At 47.7% G+C, this 24,996-nt stretch overlaps 10 protein-coding genes across 10 annotated transcripts; 4 read left to right on the top strand and 6 right to left on the bottom strand.

The window, feature by feature from the left end:
- Window positions 1-289: 289 nt before the first annotated feature.
- Window positions 290-1,321, bottom strand: F9C07_2283920 (uncharacterized protein). Its single transcript, XM_041292285.2, has 5 exons — window positions 1,054-1,321; window positions 945-1,001; window positions 870-885; window positions 705-809; window positions 290-647 (listed from the first exon to the last, which is right to left on the bottom strand). The coding sequence occupies exons 1-5, from the start codon at window positions 1,102-1,104 to the stop codon at window positions 589-591; spliced, it is 288 nt and encodes a 95-aa protein (XP_041146702.1). The 5' UTR covers window positions 1,105-1,321; the 3' UTR covers window positions 290-588.
- Window positions 1,322-2,377: 1,056 nt separating this feature from the next.
- F9C07_2221945 (kinase-like domain-containing protein) lies at window positions 2,378-4,111 on the top strand (the record flags this gene model as incomplete). Its single annotated transcript, XM_071509731.1, has 4 exons — window positions 2,378-3,260; window positions 3,329-3,423; window positions 3,522-3,735; window positions 3,915-4,111. The coding sequence occupies exons 1-4, from the start codon at window positions 3,035-3,037 to the stop codon at window positions 4,109-4,111; spliced, it is 732 nt and encodes a 243-aa protein (XP_071366650.1). The 5' UTR covers window positions 2,378-3,034.
- Window positions 4,112-4,136: 25 nt separating this feature from the next.
- Window positions 4,137-4,552, bottom strand: F9C07_1585965 (uncharacterized protein). The gene has a single exon (XM_071508233.1). The coding sequence runs from the start codon at window positions 4,470-4,472 to the stop codon at window positions 4,176-4,178; it is 297 nt and encodes a 98-aa protein (XP_071366649.1). The 5' UTR covers window positions 4,473-4,552; the 3' UTR covers window positions 4,137-4,175.
- A 1,208-nt stretch (window positions 4,553-5,760) lies between these two features.
- Window positions 5,761-8,753, top strand: F9C07_2283918 (cation diffusion facilitator family metal ion transporter). Its single transcript, XM_071510662.1, has 8 exons — window positions 5,761-6,750; window positions 6,803-6,852; window positions 6,908-6,952; window positions 7,002-7,149; window positions 7,199-7,279; window positions 7,342-7,701; window positions 7,759-7,838; window positions 7,929-8,753. The coding sequence occupies exons 1-8, from the start codon at window positions 6,669-6,671 to the stop codon at window positions 8,211-8,213; spliced, it is 1,131 nt and encodes a 376-aa protein (XP_071366648.1). The 5' UTR covers window positions 5,761-6,668; the 3' UTR covers window positions 8,214-8,753.
- Window positions 8,754-9,233: 480 nt separating this feature from the next.
- Window positions 9,234-10,251, bottom strand: F9C07_10465 (uncharacterized protein; the record flags this gene model as incomplete). Its single annotated transcript, XM_041292284.1, has 3 exons — window positions 9,234-9,563; window positions 9,619-9,924; window positions 9,979-10,251. 3 exons carry the CDS (start codon window positions 10,249-10,251, stop codon window positions 9,234-9,236), a joined length of 909 nt encoding a protein of 302 aa, XP_041146700.1.
- A 402-nt stretch (window positions 10,252-10,653) lies between these two features.
- On the top strand, window positions 10,654-12,281 carry F9C07_1585690 (uncharacterized protein). The gene is made up of 4 exons (XM_041292299.2): window positions 10,654-11,459; window positions 11,510-11,779; window positions 11,828-11,909; window positions 11,975-12,281. Exons 1-4 carry the CDS (start codon window positions 11,055-11,057, stop codon window positions 12,187-12,189), a joined length of 972 nt encoding a protein of 323 aa, XP_041146699.2. The 5' UTR covers window positions 10,654-11,054; the 3' UTR covers window positions 12,190-12,281.
- Window positions 12,282-13,053: 772 nt separating this feature from the next.
- On the bottom strand, window positions 13,054-16,817 carry F9C07_2233106 (uncharacterized protein; the record flags this gene model as incomplete). The annotated part of the gene is made up of 7 exons (XM_071509926.1): window positions 13,054-13,326; window positions 13,376-13,747; window positions 13,812-14,351; window positions 14,406-14,603; window positions 14,665-15,063; window positions 15,112-16,505; window positions 16,562-16,817. 7 exons carry the CDS (start codon window positions 16,815-16,817, stop codon window positions 13,054-13,056), a joined length of 3,432 nt encoding a protein of 1,143 aa, XP_071366647.1.
- A 627-nt stretch (window positions 16,818-17,444) lies between these two features.
- On the top strand, window positions 17,445-19,009 carry F9C07_1585775 (Alpha/beta hydrolase fold-1). The gene is made up of 2 exons (XM_041286057.2): window positions 17,445-18,374; window positions 18,462-19,009. Exons 1-2 carry the CDS (start codon window positions 17,952-17,954, stop codon window positions 18,807-18,809), a joined length of 771 nt encoding a protein of 256 aa, XP_041146697.1. The 5' UTR covers window positions 17,445-17,951; the 3' UTR covers window positions 18,810-19,009.
- A 200-nt stretch (window positions 19,010-19,209) lies between these two features.
- Window positions 19,210-21,726, bottom strand: F9C07_2067219 (uncharacterized protein; the record flags this gene model as incomplete). Its single annotated transcript, XM_041286055.1, has 1 exon — window positions 19,210-21,726. One exon carries the CDS (start codon window positions 21,724-21,726, stop codon window positions 19,210-19,212), a length of 2,517 nt encoding a protein of 838 aa, XP_041146696.1.
- Window positions 21,727-22,937: 1,211 nt separating this feature from the next.
- On the bottom strand, window positions 22,938-24,922 carry F9C07_1585709 (NAD dependent epimerase/dehydratase family protein). Its single transcript, XM_041292306.2, has 4 exons — window positions 24,147-24,922; window positions 24,022-24,041; window positions 23,253-23,961; window positions 22,938-23,199 (listed from the first exon to the last, which is right to left on the bottom strand). The coding sequence occupies exons 1-4, from the start codon at window positions 24,356-24,358 to the stop codon at window positions 23,169-23,171; spliced, it is 972 nt and encodes a 323-aa protein (XP_041146695.1). The 5' UTR covers window positions 24,359-24,922; the 3' UTR covers window positions 22,938-23,168.
- Window positions 24,923-24,996: the final 74 nt, after the last annotated feature.

The following is a 24,996-nucleotide window of genomic DNA, read 5'->3' as shown; positions in this document are numbered from 1 at the left end:
ATAATTATGTATTTACACGCTGACAATGTTAGGTAGCGGTGTTCTGTTTTCATTAGCCTAAACGTGGGCATATATCTTGTAGTTCCTGGGCCTAAAATTATCTCGGTCCCTTATGAGGCTCTAGCACTGCCCAGAGTAGCGAGACACCTACAAGTGGTTTTTCATGAGCAGAGTCATACTGTTACTGTCGTTTTTCTAGTAAAATTTTACCATATATGGTCTATCGCGATTAATCTAGACCGACTGAAGACGTACCAGAAAAGAACGTTGGCTTTTCGAATAGCTTTAGCACCATTTCAGGCTTCTTCAATCTAAAGCATACTATAACCTACGGTGCCACTGGGTAGCGCACAGGTAAATAATCTCAAAGATAAAACCCTCAATGGACAAAAAAGCAAAGCTATTGTGTCATTTTGATGCTATGATATAACTCTATCCATGCCCGCATTTCGCTTCTTAACAAAACCCATTCGCTATGAGACCATAACTACCAAACTCAAGGAGAAAAGGAAATAACAGTAGGGCAACCACTGATTTGTATCATGTATGCCAATCCTGAACCATCATTCATGGCGCTGCACAGCCCCATTAAACCTTGTTGGGGTAGCCAGAAGCGCGCTGCACGAAGATGAATGCAGAGGTGAACTCTACAGTGCATGTTAGCACAGGACAACAAAAGGGTATTGAGGTCCAGGGATACTAACCGGTGAAGGAAACCTGCTTGTCGAGAGTAGAGTCGAAGAACTCCTCGAATGCCTCAGCGCCTTGTTCGCCGTATGCCTGCTTAAGAACATCCAAGTCGACCAATCCTGGATTATACGGTTAATGCCCGATTCTGTCGAAGGCGTTGAATGTATCAGGTTGCTTACCATCGTTATCCTCGTCCTGAATACAATGTGTCAGTCAATGGTTCAATATTGTGTATGGAGATGGAATTGACATACCATTGCCTTGAACTCCTGCAGCAGACCCTTAATGGTCTCGAGGGAGTAGGTAACACCCTTGGAATGATTAGTATAATGAGCCATGGAAGTCAATGGATATGGTCCTTACGGCGGGGTCGCTGCCCTCCATGACAGTGTTGTAGAGCTTGTTGCTAACCATTTTGGCGAGTGTTAAAGAGCAGTAACGGAAGGGATGAGCTTTTGTTTGAGTGACTGAAGTCTGAGTGATTGAAGTCTGGCTGTTGGAGTGATCTGTGAGCTTGGTTGATGTTTTGGTTTTGGAGGGGCAGACTGGGCCTCTTTATAGATTTTCGTCTACAGCAAAACACTGACATTTGCCAGTGAGAGCTGGTATGAGACGCAAATAGATGTCAACTGCAATCGCAAGTCGGCATGCTGACAGGTCAGTGGGGGCGGATGGGGCCAAACTGCCGGCACATAGCCCTAATCTGCTGTCGAGGTTACTCATTGCATGCAACTCAGCTCACCCCGCATATGTCGTCCATGACTGTGCATATCTTCTGACAAACCAAATAAAACCGGCTGGAGGCTCTAATGTTCCTGCCATTTCTTGGGTTACATGTTGGTCTAATCTTTGATCGTAAGTGATCCTGATGAACGAAAGCCTGGCCAGTAAGGGCTCGGAAGACGCATCCCACTTCGAGCTGGGTAGGTGAAACGTCTAGAATCATGGGATACATTCCATTACCTTCATAACGTGGCTAACTGAGATTCTTCGCGAAGAAGCTCTCCAACAGTTCCAGTGGCATAAGCTTATGGTTGTGGGGGCGGCGGGAATAACCTAAAATCTGACGCTTACTCGGCTGCACTTGTGGCCCCCGCGGCATACGGTCCTTAGCGTAGCCAGGGCAATTATGGAACGGCGGAAAGGGATTAAGGTACGCTCAGCCTTTTTCCTCCAAGGGCGAAAAGTCGGCAACAAATCATTTGGATATTTTGGGGAATGAGAAGCGTCAGCCTGGAATCTTACTTTTAGGGCTATATCCCACCAAAGGCTCCCCACCGACTTTTAGGTAAGATCAAGCCCTTCTCGTATCAGTTTAGTTCAGAGGAGGGGGGCCAATGTCACTCTTACATTCTATGCCTTTGGAATATGATTAAATGCACGCAGAGAGAGTGTGTTTCCCATATAATGTATGTCGCACGTTTACGGGATTGAGCGCATATTTTGTGCTCGCTGTATTTCTGACTAGGAGACGGTGGACGTTTTGTCTACCCATGGTACAGATCTTAAAGTTTCCATCGCACTGATCGCTAAATGAGTTCATTGGGTACTCGTCGTTAGCCTCAGGGACTGGTACAAGAGAGACTACTGGCTCTATGAGTAAGTTTCGGGCAAAATAGAATTAATATTTTGGTGTACATACACTGTAGATCGACTGGATGGGTGTTAAAGTAGTTGTCATAGCTCGATAGACGATAGCTAAATATTGTCAGCGACAATACCATCGTCAGACGGTCAGGATTATTAGTGTCCATTCTAGTAAGCTGAATAAATAGCAAATCCTGTTATTTAGTGAAAAACGAAAATGGACACCTGTGATCCCGCAATATAAAAACGGTACAATACTCAACATACCTACTAGGCCCCTTCAAGCTTGGCTAGGTTACCATAGGGAACAACTTTGCAAATACGCTAATTGTGCGGAGATTGGGCATACGCAGAGGGCTTTTTTGATGGCAAACTAGGGTATGGAATTGGCTTATACAGAGGGTTCAATATGATGGCCTTTGAGGAGGTAACTAAATAAGGTAGGGCGACCAAATCCCGTTCTTTCGCGCGGCTTATTTCCACAACAATGGCCGAAAAACCTCAGATCGAGTACAACTGGATTCAGGGTTTGGAAGCGCTTGAGGATTATGAGCCCGGGGGTTATCATCCTATAATGATTGGGGACACACTGCATTATGGCTGATTCTACATCGCACACGAACTCGGCCATGGGGGTTATTCGACCGTCTGGCTTGCGCACGATACACTCCTCAAACGCTACGTCGCTCTCAAAGTCAATACAGCATCTTCAGTTCCGCGGGAGACAAGAGTTCTCAACGCTCTATCTAAATCGTTTATGTCATCGCATGGGCACCCTGGGCGACGTTTGGTTCCTGAACTACTGGATGAATTCGAAGTGCGAGGCCCCAATGGAACCCACACATGCTACACAGTTACGCTGGCTGCATGCAACCTGAGGGATGTTTCCTTCTCTCTCTTCCCCTTAGACGTCGCTCGAGCACTATCATATAGCCTTGCCCAGGCGGTGGCATGCGTGCATTCACAAGGCTATGTTCATGGAGGTTTGTTTAACTCCCGTGCTTTTGCATTTCAAGATTACCAGGCTAATTTTAGCTATATTGTGGATTAGATTTACATTTAAACAACGTTTTGCTGGCCCTTCCGTCCAACTTCGATGACCTTTCTGTTGAGCAATTGTACGAAAAGTATGGCAAACCCGAAACAGTCCCCATTACGCAAATAATGGAAATGGAGAGCCGCTCCCTCCGAATATCCCAGCTGAAGCGGCTCGGCCACTGCTTCTTGGGAGATCTATAGATTAGCTCACACTATCTACGGCACGCATACTCCTAAATGACTTTGGGGAGGCCTTTTGCCCGGCATCAGAAGTGCGACTTGGACGAGATTGCCATACCCCATCTGGTGCCCGTGCTCCAGAATCCAAATCTGAACCAGGGGTACCTCTTACCGATCGATCTGATATCTGGAGCCTAGCTACAGCACTCTGGGAGATAATGGGGATGAAACCTGTCTTTAGCAACGAATTTAGACCCAAGGATGAGATAGTGGCACAACACATCGATGTACTAGGACCAATGCCCTCGGACTGGTGGCTGCGGTGGAAAGCGCGGGATGAATTTTTATCACCGAGGATGGGCAGCCGACCGATTCCTATGGCGAAGACAAATGGCCGCCGCTCGAAGAGTGGTTTGAAGTTACTGTGCAGAAATGGAGGCGGCGGGAAGGGAATGAAATTGGGGAGGAAGAGAAAGCCGCATTTCTGGATTCAATGCGCCGAATACTTGTGTATCTACCGGAAGGGCGCCTCACTGCGGACGAGGTCCTTCAGTCGGACTGGATGGTCAAATGGGCATTGCCTGACTACGAACGAAGTTTGAAGGGTTCCACTTAATATACAGATGATATACTGATGAATTAGATGGCTGGTTAGACGACTGATCGATATACAACGTTATCTAGGTATGCGCGGAGGTCCATCCAGGCTCAACAATTGTTAGCCCTGTTCGGCTCCTAGTTCTGACCGGGGAGGTGCGAGTAACCAATAGGGCTGTCCTCATATTCTTCAAGTTGATCCATGGGTGGCCAAACAACCTTTTCCTCTTTTGGCCGGCCTCGTGGAGTATCGTCTGCCTTCTCTGGAGTGTGCGTCGCTTTTTGGAGGATATATTCCTCTTTACTGCTGGTGTACCTGTGTGACGCAACGTGGTATTGGCGCAGGAGCTGGTCCTCGCTTTTGAAGGCAAAGGTGCCATGCCAACCCTTGGGATCTTTGATACGTCTCCCTTGATGTTGGTGGTTCCGTGCAAGTCAGAGCTGGCCGATAACCTAGTCAGCAAAAGATTCCTTGGGATAAATGATCAAGCGAAAACCTAGGAGAAGTATAAAAGTGCATCTCCAGTGGACTTGGTCTGGAGGAAAAAGGAGTACCACTAACCGGATCAGAATTTCCTTAGGGGCCAGCATGTTGATCTCGAGCTGTTTGGTAGGCTAAGGCAATGAGAGCCTTCTTGCGTTTAGCGCTGATAGTGTCCTTGGCGTAGAAGAAGATTCGGACAAGATTAACACCCTCTTGAACAGCCATGGTGCTCCTTGAATTTGGTTGGATTCTTGGTTCCATAAATTTCAGCTGGCAATTGACTGTCTCTTATAGCTTGCCATTTTTCTTGCTAGGGAGATGAAATAGCCGATTGGATTGATGATATTCCATGGCTGGCGCTTGAACCAACCTATTGGGACAGTGGAATCGTTGCGCGGCTAGAGAACGAAGATCTACATTTACGTGGGACCAACCTGGTCTCAAGAGAATTCCCGCAAGCGAGATATTACTGCTCGCTTTTCATAATATGATAAGAGTGATACTCAAGAAGGTTACCCATGAGAGTCTGCAGTAAGAAGAAACCTAAGCCTTGCATGTGGATGCTTCTCAGGGTTGGATTATCAACCACACGCCTGGGTGGTAGGCACGGCCTCAGCTTTTTAAACTGACAAGATTGTCGAGAATCGCATAATGGGGGATGGATTCAGAAGCGAAGGCTTCCAGCGCTTTAAGCGCTTAACCTAACATTATGAGGACTGCAATCGTCTTATCATCTAGCAAGGAAATAGTAAACTCCGTGATAAACTTGATATCCCAATACAGATCAGCACGAGTGTGTTAGTCAGGCTAAGGGAGATTTATGTGATTAGGGTATCTTTATTGAGCTCCAAAAGTGGATTTACATATTATGGTAGGAATTTACGCACTCTTGGCTTTCCCGTTCTGATTCAGAAGACTTCTGTGTATGCCCATAATTAGTGCATTTGGAATGCTATGTAACGCCTAGTAAGTACATCGAGGCAGACTATGCGGGAGGTAGACCAGGAGGGGTGTATTCCTGGACAGGCGGATGTAAATTCGTGGAGAATTCATGGAGAATCACAAAGCGTGTGACTGCTTGTAGTTCGAGCAATGGCATTACTTGAAGCTACAATCCTGTGTTATTTTCTACTTTTGTTCCGTTGACATGGCGGGTCATCGGTCTTGGCGTGAGGACCTTGAGGGTGAGGACCTTGAGAGACAGACTCGGTCCAATTGGATGACCTCCAGATCTGTGGGGAGTTCCTTGGACCTTAACTTTATCTGAACCTCAGAGATCACCTTCCAGCCCTATCTCGATCTATATTCTATTCAGTCGACTGTACTTGACTTGATCTCGTTCCTTGTACAGCAGAATACCCCTTCTATCGGTCACTCACCCCATCGGTTCTCGCTTCGGGCCCAAAGAGGATAGCGCAGATTACCTAATTCCCTCTCAGCTGCATCGCTGACTAGCCAGAACATAGCATAACTCTTATGCCACACAGATACGGCAAAACAAACGAAGCCGTTCAGAGGCCCGGAAAAGACCTTGTTAACCGCGTACAAGTGGTCACAGGTGTAATTTGCATTCTGCCGCGGTGGAGAAATCAGGTCAATATCACACGAGCTACATGTGCAGCTGAAGCTTAACACCTTTAGAAAAACAGCACGCACTGACATTGACGGATCTCTACACAAACATTCCTAAACTTTCACTCTGGAGATCCAATACTTTCATAATGTATCTTATCCGCAAGTGTTTAACCATACAATTGAATATGAAAAGCTGTACCCCAAGGGTCAGGGGTGGCAAATTGAGTTCAGTGACGGTTCTCTTCTGACACATACTCGCCTAAAGCTGCTTGGCAAAAACATGACAAGTCAAGAATACCCGTGGATCTTCGCGGAGAATCCACTAGAATCGCTTTTAAAGTGGCCTGAGGATAATCCCGGCCCCAATCCGATTAATATCGGGCATGCGGACAGGGGGAAACTTTTCCTTGAGGCTTTAAAATGATTGATCGAGCCCGTTTCCCACTTCACTCTTTTCCTTTCGTTGATTTTTCCACTTCAGCCTCGATTGTTCAAAGCAGCGGCATTATCTTTCACCATGGTCTTACACTTGACACAGCTACAGCGTCTCTCGCTTGTGATCGGCATCTCACTTTGCTTCTTTCTTGCTGAAATTTCAGGTATTCATGTCTCTTCCAGAACTAGAAATCTATTCTCACTTGCTGTCACCAGTTGGGTTTTACACGAAATCTCTCGCTCTTGTGGCTGACGCATTTCATTATGTTCGTCGGAAGGGTTTCCCGCGTCGGAGCTTGACGTCCGTGCTAATGTATACAGCTCAATGATATCATCGGGTTTATTGTGGCATTTGCTGCTGTGAAGGTACGATGTCTGATAGCTGCCACCGCACAATTATACTCACCCAAAACAGATATCTTCGAAGAAGGAGTCGCCAAAAGATCTGTCCTTTGGCTGGCAACGGGCTCGCCTCCTTGGGGCATTCTTTAATGGAGTCTTTCTTCTCGCCCTCGGCGTCAGTATTTTCCTACAGTCTATCGAGCGATTCATCAGCCCACAAGGTATGTATAACTGTTTGTATCCTTGAGGACAAGTTGACAGGTAGTTTAGTGGTTGAAAGTCCAAAGCTGGTTCTTATTATTGGTTGTGTTGGGCTTGCGCTGAATATACTAAGCGCGTCATTCCTTCACGGTTCGTTACCCTCGATCTTCTTATATACGCAGAGACTAATCTATGAGAGTTTCTTAACTCAGAACACGATCATAGCCATGATAACCTCCCCGGAGGAAACCTAGACGCGAGCGCTGAAAGTGGCATCAACGAGGTAACCGAACTTGCAAATCGTGAAGATCAGAAGAGTGCTGAACATCCACGACAGGCTTGTGCCTTCCATACCGGCCACAGACACAATAATCTTCAAGCTCAGAAGAAGGGATACGACCTTGGCCTGCTCGGTGTTTTCATCCACGTCCTTGGTGATGCCTTCAATAATGTCGGGGTGATAATCTCTGCATTGATCATCTGGCTCACACATTCTGCTTCTCGGTACTATGCAGACCCGGCCATTAGTATGGCGATCGCCTTGATGATCATGGGAACATCCATTCCCCTCGGTTTGTGCTCCCTTTCTCTAGGAAAAACCTTGTTTTCCAGACTAACCTTCCACCCAGTGAGGAACTCCGGCCTTATTCTACTGAACAGTGTCCCCAAGGGGATTGATCTGAGCGACGTGAAACATGATCTTGAACTGGTATGTTCCCATCCCGATATACCCCATCACCCTCCCATCTCTCGCCTGTTCCATGCCCGGACCTTCTATCCTTGTATTAATATGGCTCAGTTACCCGAAGTCTCATCCATCCACGAGCTACACGCCTGGCGCCTCAACCAGGAAAAAGCACTAGCTTCTGTGCACGTTGGCCTCCCCGATATTCGCATCTCAGAGTTCGTGAAACTTGCAAAGACCATGAACGAGTGCTTCCATAGCTATGGTATTCATTCCGCCATTGTGCAGCCGGAGCTCGTCCAGACAGTGGAGGACACCACGGAGGGAACCGAGACGAAATCAGATTCCTGTCAAATTACCTGCGGCTCGTCCTGTGAGCTGCTTACCTGCTGTGGCTAAGCGGCATAAAGGCAATTCTTGGATTGTATTTGGTGGCTGCATTGGTTCTTTGGGCCGTAGAGGATGGTTTGACTTCTGGGATGTTGAGGGCTGATTTCATCTACATAATACACTGTTGAGCTTCTTTGTCCTTGAACATTTCTCGTTAATACTTGAAGCACAGGTTGCAGTACATTATTCTTCTACAGTACAGTGAACACCTATGCGCCCCGCTCCGGTTTGTATGAGATCGTACTGAGAGAAAAGAATCGGGTCGAATAAAGGTGGTTCATGTCATTATCATTAACCAAGAGGAAACCATATGAACTAACTATCTTACGCTCCACACCTTGTTATTTCGCTTTCATTTTTTTTTCTTCCTGCCAGTACTGGTTATGAATGGTTATCTCGAGCGAAGACCAGACTACATAGTATGCGGTAGATCTCAATAATATCATTATAACCCAACTTATCTTCCGGTACCAACTGTGATGCATACATAGAAGGAAGGCCCAACGTCATTATTCAGCCTTAATCCGATGACCAGTATGTTCAGCTCACGTATGAAGACAAATCAGTCAATTGTAGCCAAGTACTATGATGTTTAAATATACCATATATGGCGTATTCTACATAAACAGCGTCAAGAGACTCCCGTTTGGACCACGGAATTCCATATTATCGACAAAAGAATAGGTAAAGGAAGATTTGTGAGTCACTTTAAAATATGCTGAAGCAAAATTGGGGGTGGAAAACCACGATTAAGTGGATGATATAACGGGTATCGATTCCGTCGATGCTTTCTGAGGACTCTAATGTCATCGTTTGGCTTGCTATCAACTGCAAATATGTGTATAAAACTCCATCAGCCGAGTGTGATTACTGCAAGAGGATAAGTTGTCCTAATGATTCCTATTTGTTCTTCCGAAACTTCCCTAACACCTGTTATTGAGAGTAGAAATCGGTGCTGTCTCCCATTGTAAGATGTACACATAACAAGCCCTAAACACGAAATATACATGTAGCAGCTCCATTCCTACGCTACCTCTGCTCACCCTTACCGAGCCGGTGTAATAAGTCCCCAAACTCCGGGTAATCCTCCAGTCGTCGGCGCTTATGCTGCGTTCGCCCATTATCCTCGGCCTTTGGCCTGCGCTCGTAGAGATGGCGGTATATATGCCTTTCCATGGCTTCCTCCGGTTCGATGCGCCGGGTATATCTCTCAGCTTGGAAAGGGATTGGAGAGACACTGTCATTATTTTGATCGTTGAGACCTGGCTTCGCTCCCAAAGAGGCAAATTGATCTAACTGATCATCCGAGAGTTTAAAGATCCGATATCCATCATCTGGATGAATGAATGCATCGTGGCACTGAGTATTTCAGCAGGGTTAGTCACAGTGGGAAGCAAAGAGAGAAAGAGCTTACTTTGTTGTCGTTTTCTCCTCGATCAAACAGCACGACACCCCCGAAGACTTGTTTTTCAGCCCAGTATCCAACCACGTCAGGCACCCCTAGCGGATACTGGTCATGGTCTAGATAATCTGAATGATAGAACCAAGTTGCTTCGCGGGGGTGCGGCACACTATTACGGCTTAGCCAGGCATCGGGGTCAGCTTCGAAAGACTTGAAGAGATGGGCAACCATATTATGAAACGAAATGGCTACCATCTCTAGCAATCGAAGCTTAAAGTCCCTCGATCCTATTGAGGTATCTTGGTATGCTTGTGCAACCTATACACTGGTTAGTCGTGAAGTACGCGATGGATAAAGTGACAGTGAACGCACATCTGAAGAAATCTCAAGTGTATCAACCTCGAACTTGTCTTGGAAAGCTTTGACAGTCTCAATTGATTCTTCAAAAGGGTCATCCTTTCTTTTCAGGCCAGCCTTCACGAATTCCCAGCCATTGGAATCTGTGCGGGTCGGTATCCCGTCAACGACTTGTGCTAGAGCTCGCTGTGTAGGTTGTCTCGATATAACATTGTGTAGTGCCTGGATGAAAGCTTCACGGTGTTCAGAAGCCAGGTCATCAACGGAAACTTTACTGATACTCAACATGGCGTTGGCGAAATTCCCTAGATTGCTTTTGTTGTTGTGTGAGGGTGGAAAGCGCCTCGGAATATTTAAGTGCGGGGTAATCGTTATCCTGGAACTTTCCCAACGGGTGCAAAAGGTGCGTATATCAATTGAAGGAAGCTCTCGACTATTAGCCCTATATTAGTTAATCATGTCCATTATCAACGTTGGTCATTTCAGGCTCGCTAAAATGTATAAGCCTAATTGGTGTAAAGGTAATTTGGCCCTGGGCAGCATTGATGGCAATGGGACAATCTATATTTAGTAGCGTGATTATCGACTCCTAATCACCAATCAATCAAGATATAAGATGGTCCATTATGGCATATTGTGGTCTGGCCTTGTTCTTCGGCTTCGGATTGACGAGGCTGAAACACTATCTTGACACCCTTTGATCGTAACTGGCCCGTCAATGCAGGATCACGAAACGTGCGACTAGAAGAGATATTATTTTTACCCACCAAGCGCTTACGGCTTGGGTTGCAACAGGCGCTTGATGTCTCGCGATAATCTGCGACTGGACATCACCAGAAGCCGCCAAAGCTATTTTGGTTCAGGAAGAGAGACTAATGCATAGCGTACGCGCCGTGACTACTTGATAGTAGGGCATATTAATCTATTATACATTGAACTATTTCATTATGATATTGAAGCCAGAAATTCTATAAGTACGGCGCCTACCGTGCGTGGTCTTGTCTGGTAATCCAAGGTCACTGTTCAAACAGCAAAGTCCTTTAAGTTTCTATTACTCTTTTGGCCTCGGACAGATATCGACTGCGAGAAGCATGGCGAGCATAGCAAACTTTGTCGTGTTCACCCGCCGCTCAAGTGATCCTAGTTTGGGATGGGAGGATAATCCCCCAAACACTCCTGTGTACACTTACGTTGCTTCTGCCATCAATATCGCCCTTTCTATCCTGGAAAGCCCTCATGGACGCCATTATCTTACCCAACTTGCTCTGATAATTGACCACGAGATGGATGAAAACTCCCACTTCCAGGGCAATAAAGATATCGCAAAGCACTGGGTTGATGTCTTTCTAGCCAAGGTGCGGGCACAGTTTCCCGTAGTCATCGTGGACTTTACAATGAACAACCCGAACGAGCTTGGATGCCATCCACGGGGGGGATGGATGGGACACTTGAAAGACTTCGATCCGAGAAGCCACATGATATGTATCAATGGACAGGTATGATCGTCAATACCTATAAGAAGTTCAACGCTGATATATTATACTAGAGGACGGCTGATATGGTCGCCTCAGCCTGCGGGCAGGACGGCCAAAACTTCCGGAATTTCCAGTTTCTCTTCGCCACCATGTTTACGCATGAAGTAGGCGCTCACCTTCTAGTGACGTTCCTCCGCAATGGCCGTGTGAATACACCCCCTACTATCACCGTTCAAGGATACGGTTCTCGTACGGTAGGGGAGTCCGGCAGGTTCCTTGAGGCCTATCTCTTTGGAGGTACAACTGAGTATTATCGAGCGGCGTCGCAGGACATGCACCAGGTATGCAACTCGAAATCATTTGGTGGCTACGTAATTGACCGCAGACAGACAGGGATACCATACCAAATTGATCACCAAAACCGGGCATGGAGGATAAGTTCTACCACTATAAACGAAATATGTAGATACGGTGAGTTACTATTCTGTGTTAGACTCACTCTTGGGTAGCGTTACTAACTGTCATCAACAACACAGAATTCCGTTTTCCATTTACAAGAGTAGGCAGTCCCGTGAGCCCAAGAGATATGAGATCAATGGGTAGCGGCTCCTTTGCTTCAACCACTCTTGAATCACGTAGAGCTATGATGGCCCGAGGGTTTGATCTTGGTCGTCCAAAAGGATATAGAGTCAAGGTTCCGGACATAATGAACGTAGCTCGCGATCCTAGAAAGATGTTAAAGGCCTGTTGACCTATTCATCCTCTTCTTTCTTATTGTTTGTTTGATACTCGTGGCTATATTCTCATCCTACTTCTTTGTCAACTCTGTCCCCAACCAGTTTTGCTCTAATGTAACAATACACGCTTTTTTATACCTTACAGTGCTCTCAATATTGAATGCTTTTGTGTTTTCATCCTAGTTGTATGGAAATAGTCATGACCTGGTTGGACCACGGAAATGAGTACTCACAGCATGAAAGTCGTTACAAGAGCTCGTGCAAAGAGCTTTGAGTAGACAATAATTGGAAATGGCTGCTGAGGCCCCATTGGTGTCCACTGAATGATCTTGAATAGGAAAAAGTCCATAGTTGCTTGAGAGAGGAGATGGGGGGTTATAAAATGCATAGAGTTCAACATGTTGCATGAACCGGATGGGTCTCTAGTAGTAATTTACGACACGAATAGAAAGAAGAGAATTTAGAAGTAAAGCACAGCCGTGGCTATATTTGAATAGAGATGAATGATGCTAGAATTGGAAGAAATATGGGGATATCCGTGAAATATGCCAGAACATGGGCCTCGTAATCTGAGGGCATATCGCCATGTGGAAGAAGACGCTGGGGAGGAAAGGTATTTATGAAGAAAGCTCAAGGGTAATTGGAAAGCAAGCACATAAGGCAGCCCTAAATGGCTCCTGGTGGGCCATGGTATCAGCGTTGCTTCAAGAAGATTTGGTTTATGTGCATGCGGTTAAGCCTTCCTAACGACATCTAAGGAAATGCTGTATGTCTGGACAATCAGAGGCACAGATGGACTCCAAATGAATTAGGTAGAAGTTTAACCCTAGTAACTTCACCCTCAGTGATAACCAGTAACTGTTTCATCCTCTGCGAAATCATTCGGCTTGCAAAAGCAAAAGACCGATACAAAGGCCATGATCTGGCATTAGAAAGCCCCAGAGCCCAACCACTTCGCCGGAGGGTATATTTTCTTCACTTTTATCGGTGGTGTCGGAGCTTAGGCTATTGTGCCTAAGAAGCCCCGAGGATATGTCGATATGATAGCGATGGATGGAGCCTCCCATCCCGGGTCTCGTTACCTCAGTAGGAGATATGTCGATAAGCCCACGAATAGCTTTATGCCCAGTGACCCGATGTACGGTGTGAAACTGAATCACTGGTTAGTATTTATATCCTTGAAGAGGCCGAGAAACATACATTTATCGAAACAAGGCCCAACATATCCTTAAACAGCTCGATTCCAATAATACTCTCACTCCGGTCGAGCTCTATTGATCTTGGAGCTTGAGGTCCGGTGACATCACCTATGTCTATAGAAACACCGGATTCATAGATAAGCCGTAGTCCTACTATAACATACGGATGTTTAACACCGTAGAACCCCGTAGCAGACGAAAGAATATCATCCTGGTTGGTTTCTTTGAATAGAGCCTTTTGCGGTGCAATCCATGGACGATAAACAGAGATCTTGAATGGATCCCATGTTAATAATTGTGACCCGCTGGCCTTGGGGCTGTAGATGACGCGTGGATAATCCCATACGTCATTAAATATCCAGGCAAGAGATGACTAGGCGACCAAAGTGAGAAATACAGTGATATATGAAACATAGGAAGCTATCGGGTCTCCTTACCAGCTCTTCCAGACGGCTTTCTTGAAACCGCAGGATATTATGTTCGTCCATCGATAGTGAGCTGTCATTTGGGTACATTTCGGTGCGCGTAGAAGTGAATATTGACACTTGAACAACACGGCCGAGATGATATCTGTCACGATAGGTCATTGTATCCTTAGTTACTAATAGTGTTATTCCGGTGATTCTCTCCCCTTGCTCAAAGGTCAAAGAACTTCCTTCAGCAATCCACTGTCCGATAATTACTGGCCGTCGGGATCCATAATATTCTATCCACAGACCAGAAATCTCATTAGACCCGCGAGGGCGCCCATCATCGCCTTTGGAGAACAATATTCTCTGGACTCCATGGAGATCCGCAAACGTGTAAGCCATACAGTGGTTCGATCTTTCGTATATCAAATCGAACCCCAGCGGCGGGGCTGGTTTTGTCGGTGAGGAAGTAGACTCTAACATACGCCCCACGCCATTGGGGAAGGACAGACTAGAATCCAATTTTTCATGTTGCAAATGAAAGCTCTGGAAGGAGTGATTGCTAGCCTTGATCACACATGTTATAGTGGGTTCTTACTACGTAGTAGGCTATGAACGTACCTCTAGATTGGCCGCGAAACCTGTTATCTGCTGGTCCTCTGGAGCTCGAAGTGTTTCGGTAGAGTACTCTGTGCTAGGTCTTTGTAGGGAAAGGTCGGATGGAGTATTTGGGGGCGCTGGAACGGAGAGCTTTGTCGAAGGCCACTTTCGAAGTTCATTGGGCATGAAAACGGCCGTATTCCCATAGTTCGTGTGAATCTGACAGCCAGTAATGACACACGGTCAGAATTATATACTATAAAGAAATGTGTTGACGTACCTGAAGAGTGACAATTCCACAGGACGTAGAAGCCCGCTCGTATGTAACACTGACCACCCTTTCCCCCGCAGGCCCGTCAAAGAAGGACGACACCTCCATTCGACCTTGACGGCCAAAATGGATATTCTTTTGGTTATCGAAGTAAAATGTTAGACCAACGATAGGAGCTGAGTATTCCTGAATGTGTGCCACTATCCTTGTGAGATGAGCGAGGTTTTGGCCATGGTTACCACCAAAGTCCATAACCAGCATTGCATTGAATGACCCGCGCGAAGAATACTGCAGGGCGGGTGTCAGTGGTCCCCTTGGACAGACTGGTGTCCACAAAGGCTGCAATGGCACATCCTCCAATCTAGCTGGTGCTTCCCGAAGTATGGCTAAATCTAGCATTTTAAATGCCTTCAGAGCGGTTAGCCATTGGAGCCCCTCGTAGACTATCAGACTTACATCAAATCCAGCAACGATTAGAGCTCTCTGTAACCCCTTCGTCAATGACAACATTCCGAAAGCAATGTTTGGGTCCCCATCCCCAACGTCGCCTACCCAGCTAGTCCAAGACTTGTCAGAGCCTTTCTGTAAGACCACTCTCATCCCCACAACGCCATTCACACGTGTGGCTAGTTCAAACCCCGCAATGCGATGTGAAAGGGGAATGTCCACCTTGACTTCAGATCCTCGCGAGATATATCCGAGGGAGTAGTTCCTGTAACCTTGAGTAGGAGAGTCCAAGGCTTGGAAGCGAACGCCTGCAATGAACTTCTGCGAGTTGAAACAGATCATAGAAAGCCATATTATACGGACTTCACCCTCATTTACCGGCAAGACAATGCTTGTATCAGAAAGTTTCCTGCTTCCAACATGTAGATATTCGTGGCAACTTGTAGAAAACTGGGTTGTAATTATTTGTCCTCGACCAAGCTCGCTGAGTCCATTCTGCAGTTTTGGACATGAATCATTATTATCATTGTGTAGATCGCCACTCAAGCCAGAGCCTTTCATGTGTTCAGCAAGCAAGGACGCATTGACAGTGACAATATTCCACATCCTCTGCCGATTCTTAAGATACGCAGAGTCCAAAGGGCTCGACAAGGCATGCCGAATTGCGAAGTAAGCCTTTCGCCAATCTTCATCTATTGTAGCCTCAATTGGCATTGCAAAACCCATTTCAAAATCTGGGCGGAATCGACTTCGCCAGAACCGCTGAGGGAGCGATGTGGGACGTGTCACATGGGCAGTTGATGTTGACGCCAATCGGAGACGTCCGATATCACTAGAGGGGAGCAGCTCGATAATCATATACAACACTTCAAGGGGAAGACGAGAGAATATATCCCTGGACCCTTGAGATGACCGTATGATTGGGGCGCGGGTAGGCACTGTGAAAACTTTGTGCCCGCCACAAATGCGTAATATCTCTGCCATATTCTGAGGTTGCAAGGGCTCAGCCAGAAGATAACTATACCCCTCAGCAATGATCTTCCTGATAGGGTCGCCAGCAGGCTTTTGGAACTGAATCGAGCCTCCGAAATCGTGACCTGGCCGAACATAGCGGTGCCGACTCCAGGTAGTACAATACAGCACATTGTGAAATATGGACGAAAATCTACTAAGGTCTGATAGCCCCTCAGGAACCCTCTGTAGCAGAATGTCCCAGCATGTCGCATGGAAGAAAAAGCTCCAGGGGAGCTGGGAACCCTCGTAGTAAGGGATGTATTCTTCAAAGGTTACACTAGCGTCACGATAAGAACTTTCAGGACCCAGAGGCGCAATTACTCTGTCGTCGGAGTCGATATATCCAACACCACTCAGAGTCGCCGTATCTGAGATTTCACGGCGCCACACTGTATCATATTAACTCCTCAACGACGCAATTAAGGGCTGATCAGGCAAGACAAACCGATGTGGAGCTGTTGATACCATTGCAAGTCGTCATCTGGTAGTACTCCAGGCGCGAAAGAGGTACGGCGAATGAGCACGCCGCATATCACACAGAAGTGGAGCATTACGACCGGCTGCTTGACCAAGTGCAGAATTAATTGAAAGTTGGAGGGATTTCTTTGGCTGCGATCTCGGTGGGCACGTAACTTTGAATAGGCGCTAACCTTCACATCCTGCAAAGACTTCCCTTCTGCATGTTTCCGAAATGTGTTCATTGTTCAACTCAGAAGGAGCTCTTAACCTAGGAGGCCGTCATGTGATTCGTATTGGCCCGCGCAGCAGCCTAGAATTTATAATTATAACACAATGACCCTAAAATCGTCCCTTAGCGCCCAGGTAGTAAATCCGAGACGATGAATAAAAACAATGATTCTCTGGAATGGAACCCAGGGGCTTGAGGTCATCACTCCCCTCAGTGAGATCCACGATACTTAATCTAAATCTGAGAGATTGTAACGGTGTTAATATTCCAGGCTATGGTTCATTGCAAGCCTAAATCGGGTTGAACCACTAGTACTTGGTCAAAGTGGTATGAGACATTATCTCCATATCCAACGCTTTGGTATTAAGCTTCATCGAGCCTCAGGTATGGAGAGGAAATGCGATGCTACAGCCTCAAACTATCTGACAAAAAGTCATTGCATTTAGCGCCGTCTTCCCCCCTCCTTCTATACTTAAAAGTCCCTCTTCACCACGACATACTTTATTGCCTCTGCTTCAGACGGTGAAGGGAGTAAGTGTCACAAAGGCAGACCTCTTGTGGATTCTTCAGCTTCTATCATTAGTGGTAATCTCCACTTGATCGGGCGCCTTAATCACCATATCCGGTCACTACGTTTGCTTCTCCTAAATCTCGGCCGTCCTGTCAGCATCCCCACATAGACTGAATATCAGTTTTGTCACGGAGCTGGACTCAGCGCGGGTCTACAAACCACCATAATTGTTATATAGAACCGTAGGTAAAGATTCTAATGCGGTAATATATATATCACGTTGCTTCTGCACCCGTTATAGTATACGCTAATACGCCCCACATTACTCGATTTAATTGGCCCATTCGTATTCCAGGTACGATTGGAGTCCGAACCCTAATCTATTAAGGAAGATAGTTGAACATAGCCTCGACACTGCGACCAAACAATCCAATTTACAACATTTCGACCCCAAAAACAACCATTGCTATCCAATCTCAAATATGCCGGTATACCCGGTGAATCGCATCATACAACCTCAGATTCCTCATTCATCCATACAACCATGAATATAAAAACCCCAACCCACCCAGCTCATCTCCCCATCTATCAACACACCCTTTCTCAACCACCCTAACAACCACCCAAAGACCAACCATGTCCCAATCCACCCACCCCCCAACCCTCCTCCTAACCCCCGGCTCCTGGCACACACCCACCAGCCTAATCCACCTGCAAACCGCCCTCCAAAAAGCCGGCTACCCTACCCAAACAATCGCCCACCCCACCAACGGCGCAGAACCACCCACCAAAACCCTCACCGACGACACCACCAACCTCCGCCACACGCTCTCGCAGCTCATCGACCAAGAAGGCAAAGACGTCGTCCTAATCGCCCATTCCTACGGCGGCCTTGTAATTTCCAACGCGGCCGAAGGCTTCGGGAAGAAAGATCGCGGCAAACGGGGTCTGCAAGGCGGGGTTGTGCTCATGGTTTATATGACTGCGTTCTTGGTACCGAGGGGGAAGAGTCTGTTTGGGGTTTTGGGGGAGTTTAGACCTGCGAATATGGTTTTGGAGGTTTGTATCTTTTTCTTTTTCTTTTTCTTTTTCTCTTTTGTTTTTCTGGGTGTTGGGGAATGGGGGTTAATAGGGTATTCTATGTAGGGCTCATATTGTCGCGCAACCTCCGCCAGAGAATCCTTCTACCATGACCTCTCGCCCGAGATGCTGGCAGAAGCGGAGGCGCAGTTAACGCATAGTTGCATTGGGGCGTATACGGAGAGTGTCAACTATGAGCCCTGGCGGGATATCTCCTGTGCTTATATCTTCTGTGAGGAGGATCGGGCGCTGGGGCTTCCTGTTCAGGAGATGCTGGTTGAGATGATGAGGGAGAGTGCGCCTTTTCCGGTCTTGACGGGGAGGTTGAAGGCTTCGCATTCGCCGTTTTATAGTATGCCTGGGGAGACGGCGGAGGTTATAAGGGGTTTTATTAGCGAGGTGGAGGGGGTTTAGGGGTTTATTGTGTTTTCTGTTGGCTTGGTTGTGGTTTATATTGAGTTATAGATTAATTTACGAGAACGTTGTGTTTACATATACTTATGGTTAAATGTATTGGTCAAGGGTATCAACTTAGACAATCATTTGATGTCTCAAGTATATGTATTCCGAACACTGGATCATGGTCAGCCACTAAGTGCTTGTCAGTTTAACTGTTACTAGCAAACAGAATCAGTCGGTCAGCAAAAACAACTGAGGATATCATCTGAACAAATCCACGAAAACTTGGTATAGATCAGGAATAAAAGCTCCGAGATGCAGTCAACTACAGAAACCAACCCAACGCCCTTCGCAAATGAGCATCCAATGCTTGGACAAAATGGTGTATGTCATCATCATAAGAGATAAGAAAAAGCTACAGATCACGGAGCAGGCTGCCTTCCGCAAAAGGGTTCTCTGGGGACATATCCAGCATCGGCTTCGAAGCGTTCCGGTCTCCAGTGGCTACTCCATGGCCTTTCGGCTGTCCAGGCACAGCCGCACCCGGTGCAGAACGAGCCAAAAGGCTGTTTGGAATGAATGGTTCCTCGCGAGACGGCAAAGGATCCACAGGGGTTGTCGGAGACGTAGGCGCGGTACGTGAGTACTGATGGCGCTGCTGGCTACTGGCGCTGCGATTGGTATTGGAGCGCTTTCGGGTCCGAGCGTCTGCGGTGGGCGACGGCACCTCCGGTCGTCGCCAGGTCGTCGCAGATGGAATTACAATCCCGCCAGGGACCTCCGGTCCCGTCGCAGCGTCCACCAGGGGCTTTCCAGCTTCAACCGTGAACCCCCGTCCTTTACGAGTGTGCTGCGGAGGCTCTTGATAGACAGGAGTCAGGTCGACAAGCGGCTTATTCTTTACGGATTGCGACCGTTTCACCATGCCACTGGGGTCTGGCGCGTGCGTCGACGTCATTGTGTTAGAGCGGCTATTTGGTCGGCTATTAGCGCGACTGCCGGGGCCAGCAAACTGACGACGCGTATCCACAGCACCGACAAGGCCATTAGTAAATGGTTCTTCAGTCGCCTTCTTCTCCTTTTCTTCCCTCTCCTTCATCGCACGTTGGCGTTGTGTATAGGTTCGACCCAGAAGACCACCGGAGGCAAAGGGGGACTCATCCGACGACTGTGCAGCAGACAAGTCACTTTCATCTGAGAGCATTTTTGGAAACGACGAGGGTGGCGGGACGTGCTCTCGCGTGCTCTTCTTCCTGGAAAACAGTTCTTTAGTCTTGGACGCCTTTGGACGATCGGTCGCCGAGTCGCTATTCTCCGCACCGGAGTTGAGAGGAGAATCTAAGTTCAGCAAAGGCTTGAAGGGCTTCTTATGGCTAGGTAAGGCATCACCTGCATCGGCGGGGACATCTGCCTGGTCTGCTGGGCTGCCTGCGCCGAGCTTCGTCACCAAATACCAACTGCGCCAGGATTGCACCGCTCGGTACCAGGTATCGGAGACTGCTTTATCATTGGTGGAAAAGAAATGGACAAAATTCTCCGTCGTCAGGAACATGCTGGATTTCTGCTGGCTTTTGATTGCCTGGCAGATCTTCTTTGGCGGTTTCACATTGTTCGAGAGATAGCGGGACGTGGGCGAGTAAATATCAAAGTCAGAGAGATGGCACACGTTCACTGAGTCTTGGCCATGCTCCTTCTTGGACAGAGTGACTTGTCCGTCCGCCCGCAATGTAATGTAACGCTTGTCCCATTTGCGCGGGCGCTGGGAGTAATACATGTGCAGCGTCACATCTGTGGGCTGTTCACTCGGAGCGTGTCGCGAGTCCAATAAAGAGAGGGCGTCGAGGCTGGCCGCGGGTACAATGATCAACGAGTTCTCTTGATCATGAGCCCATGAGTTCATGACTTCCCGGACGCACTCGTATGTGCGCAAGGGCCGCTCCAGTCCGAGTTCCCCAAACGATTCCATCATGATAAACTTTGGTGGGTCAATCTGGCCCGCCAGACAATCTGCGGCTAGGAACAATAGGTCTTGAGCTGTTGTGGACGGGGTCACGCGAAGATTCAGGGACGTCTTCCTATACTGGACAACAACCCTGCGCTCGCCGGCATTGACTGCGGAGACAGGCGCATCAATCCCGGGGAAGCGATTTCCCACACTCGTGTCGATCGCTGTGACCTCCTTGTTCGCTGTATCTATAGAGCGCGCAGGCATAGGCATTTCCTTATTCGAAAGACGTTTCGAGTCGTGGCTGGCACGCCGGCTTGTGGGACCTTCTACATCCCTGCGCGGAGGCCGCTCCGCTGGCCGTTTGACGTCTCTCTCCCGCGTCGTGTGTCTCCGATGTGGGGCTGGTACTGAAGGCTTTCTATCCTCTCCTGTCAAGCGATTCATCGCATCCTGGCGATGTTTTTGGCGCACGTCCTCGTCTTCCTCGCTGTCGGTCAGGAAGGGATTCACCGTTGTTTCTTCCACGTTGAACGCCCTCCGTCGGTTCTCAGCTCTTGCCGACACCGCGTTATACGACGCATCCACCGGTTTGGCATCATCCGGACTGCCGCGTGAGGTTTTCTGGACCGCAGCACCATTCACGTCCACGTGTGGCTTAGCTCGGTGGGCCAGGACACGGTCCCCCGGGACCGGTAGTGGAGGCGCATTAGGGGATGATTCTGTCGCCGCCCTCTGACGCCGGTAGCGCGACATGCTCCTCTTGATCGCAGGGTTCGTCCCATCCACCGCAGCTGCGCCATCCTGCAGCCCGGGCCGCGATGCGCTTGGGAGACTTGGAAGAGTCGACACCGGTGGCGGGTGCATTGGGTGTGGCTTTTGCGACGCAGCCTTCCTCACCGAGCGGTAGCGGGAAAATTTCATGGGCGCTGGGCCTTGGCCCGCAGCCACTATATTTTCGGGCTTTTCCATCGCCATAGCTGTCATTGTACGTGGTTCGCTTCGCGCACAGGTTCTCAGTCCTAGCAAGGTCGCAAAGACACGGCAAGCATCGCACGTAAGGGTCTGCGCAGCAGTAAAAGCGGTACCGGTAATTGACACCGAATAAATGCTTCAGCGAAATTAAGGTCCAGAGACGGGACAAAAGTAAAAGAAAAAAGAATGTAAGTAAAAAATAAGTTCAACGGTGTCAGTGTCTAAGTCCTGCACCACAGGGTCAAGGCGGTCTCTCAAGAGAATAAACACAGAGGGATCGACACACCGAGGGGACGGTCGAGTGAAATAACAATGGGTCTGCTTCTCGTTGGATGTGACCCCCTGAACGTTGCATGTATGTTTCACAAGACGTTTAACCAGCTCATTTCCCTCCAGTCAGTACACACTGTGAATGAATTTAAGAAAAGGGGGCAGGATGCGTTGAGACAGGGAGGACAGAATCTCAATCAGGGCTGGAATGTGCGGAGATATAGTGCAAATCAACAGTGGGGTGGGGGGAAAGGAAAGAGTGGAGAGAGAGAGAGAGAAGGACGAGACTGTAGTCGAAACCAGAGTAAAAAAGGTTGCAATCAGGTGGCAAGCTGCAGGCACGACACTGCACGCAGCAAGGAGGTTGGAATTTATTCAGGTACCCTTCGCACTAGGAATATCTGGAATGTGATCTGACTCTGAGAACGGGAGTAGGGGAGAAAAAAAGATGAAATTGGAACAGGTGAGGAATGTGTACCTTTTTTGATTCTTTTCTTTTTTTTTTTATGTGCTATTTTTATTTTAAAATATTTTAAAATTCCCAACTAAGACTGACAGGGCGGATTCAACGATGACAATAAAATCAGGAAATAACGGCCAGTTTCGTGGGTTTTGGCGCATCGAAGCGTCTGCCTTCCACTGCCGTTGCCCCTTTCGAGTCTAGCGTCGTCCCCAAGTGAGATTAACCCCACCCAATAGGGCATAGTGTGCTGGGGAAGCATCCACGATGCCAATTGGTATGATCGCACTCTAGGGGCTAACAGAGAGAAAAAAGAAAAAGCAACAAGAGATTCACTCGTCTAATTTGATCGTTGCGGTGGGATCGGTGTGACTCCCAAGAAACTAGTCCTGTTGCCCTTCCAAGTTTCACACCTCGAAAAAGAAGAGAAACTAATGAACAAAATACAAATCTTTTTATTTCTGATGTCATCGTCATCATTCCCATTATGCAATACAGACATTATGGACACTTCTTTTTGTATCGTAACCACTTATCGCGCGCACTCACTCCACCTACATATATCCACCAAGTCGGATACCAATTGTCTGGAACGGTCTTCTTCATTTCCAGCACGCGATCTCTGTCGTCATACTCTAGTTAGTACCTGGTACACACAGGCTTTTCATTCTCCACACACAAGTCCCAAGTGTGATAAAAAAAAAAAGAACGCTCAGCGCATGGCTTATTTCTTGTATGCGCCCAGATGTTTCCGCCTGGTTCTCCGCATTAGCTTCATGCACCACCGACGATCCTAATATCGACTTACCACCACGCGACAAAATCCGTAGTCCGGACATCAATTCCGAGGTCCTTGAGTCCCTTGGTCGATAGATGAGTATCGTAGGGTCTTTGTACTCCACCAGGCTCGTTCCCTTGCTTATTCCTGATCATCCTATCCAGGGGTAGCCCGAGTACCTCCGCGAACTTCTCGCAGATCTCATATTTGGTCATACGATCTTCCGAGCTGAATTGGAGAATATGAGGCTGCTGCGGCAACCGCGTGCGCTCCTTGATATACTTAATGACAATGTCGCGACACACGCGCGCAACGTCTTCGGTGTTGGTGGGATACCGTTGGGCCCAGTCATCCATCTTCACGCTCGACTCGGGAGTCTGAGACTTCCACACCGCATCGATCAAACAGTTGACCGCGCTCTCCGAGTTATTATCAGAAGGACCGTACAGGACAGGCACCCGAAGGACGAGGCCGAGCCCGGTCTCCTTCGTTGCCTCCAGAACAGCAACCTCACCATCCCGCTTCAGCTGACCATAAAGGTTGGGAGGGTTCGTTTCCGCATCGGTCTCATACGGAGCTTCTCCTTCCTTTCCGGGAAACACGTAGTCCGTAGAGATGTAAATGAGAAATGCGCCGCGGGACGAGGCTTCTTCTGCAAGGGTCCGCGTAGCCTCGACATTCACCCGGCGCGCCTTCTCGGGGTCTTGCTCACACAGATCGGGGGAACGATTGGCGGCGCCTATAGACGTGCGTGTCAGTCTCCCCTGTGAGATATTTTACGATACTTTGTTTAGCTTACAATGGATGATAATCTGAGGTCTGTGGCACATTCATATTAGCTCTTTGTTCTAATATGTACGCCCCCGCGGGGCAATTGATGGTTAAGAGAGATTTCCTCACACCACATTTCCCCAATGCACTTACTTTGCTTCGTCCAGGATACGCTGGATGTCGTCCTTGTTCTCCAAATCGGCTTTCAGGATGGTCGGTGGGTTGGCTCTCGAATAGCCTTGGCCGACGACAAAGCACCCCGAGTGCTTGAAAGTGTTGAATACCTGCCGGCCGAGCAGGCCGGTAGCACCAGTAACAAGAACAACGCTTGACATTTTCTCAGAAGTTGGCTCGATGGAGGTCATGACGGAAGGAGAGTTTGGCTCGAGGTGTTCAAGAATATTTTGTGAATCTGCGGGCACAATAGTAGTGACGTAATTTGAACCGCTTTCCGCTCTGTTTTAGTGGAAACAGAAGAGCTCGGTTATGGAGCCGATAGGGATGTATGATGACGATGTGGTTGTTACTTCTTTGTGTTTAGAACTAGGAGGGGTTATGTTATCACGTAGTTTGTACAGCTGAGTTCTTTAGTACTTTCTGGATCAGGTGTCATCATCCCATTATAGTGAGCTGATTATTGACACCTAGACTGGCTCTTTTCCTAATTCGGATATTGTTGCCCAATGGCGGTTCTTGGCTCCGATTTTGGCTGAACCACCTCAACCGATGATTCGTTTGCTATGCAGAGTACCTTTTTCTTGAATCAGCCGGGGTTTAATGCTTCGAACAGGCTGAAACCCTTCCATGGATTAATACGAGACTGCAATGCATCGAGTAACAAATCCTACAGACCACATCCTATAGAGATTCTGATATTGGTAAGGTTCTCGAGTCTGGCCAGAAGTTTTTCTTTTTTCTTTTATTTTGTTCTTATTTTTTTATTTTTCATTCTTTTTTCTTTCCGTTGCATTCGAGAAGTCTGTAGTTCAAACTGCAAATCTAT

Source organism: Aspergillus flavus, chromosome 4 (genome assembly GCF_009017415.1).
Source record: "Aspergillus flavus chromosome 4, complete sequence".
Lineage (NCBI taxonomy): Eukaryota > Fungi > Ascomycota > Eurotiomycetes > Eurotiales > Aspergillaceae > Aspergillus > Aspergillus flavus.
This window is presented reverse-complemented; position numbering and strand designations above follow the sequence as displayed.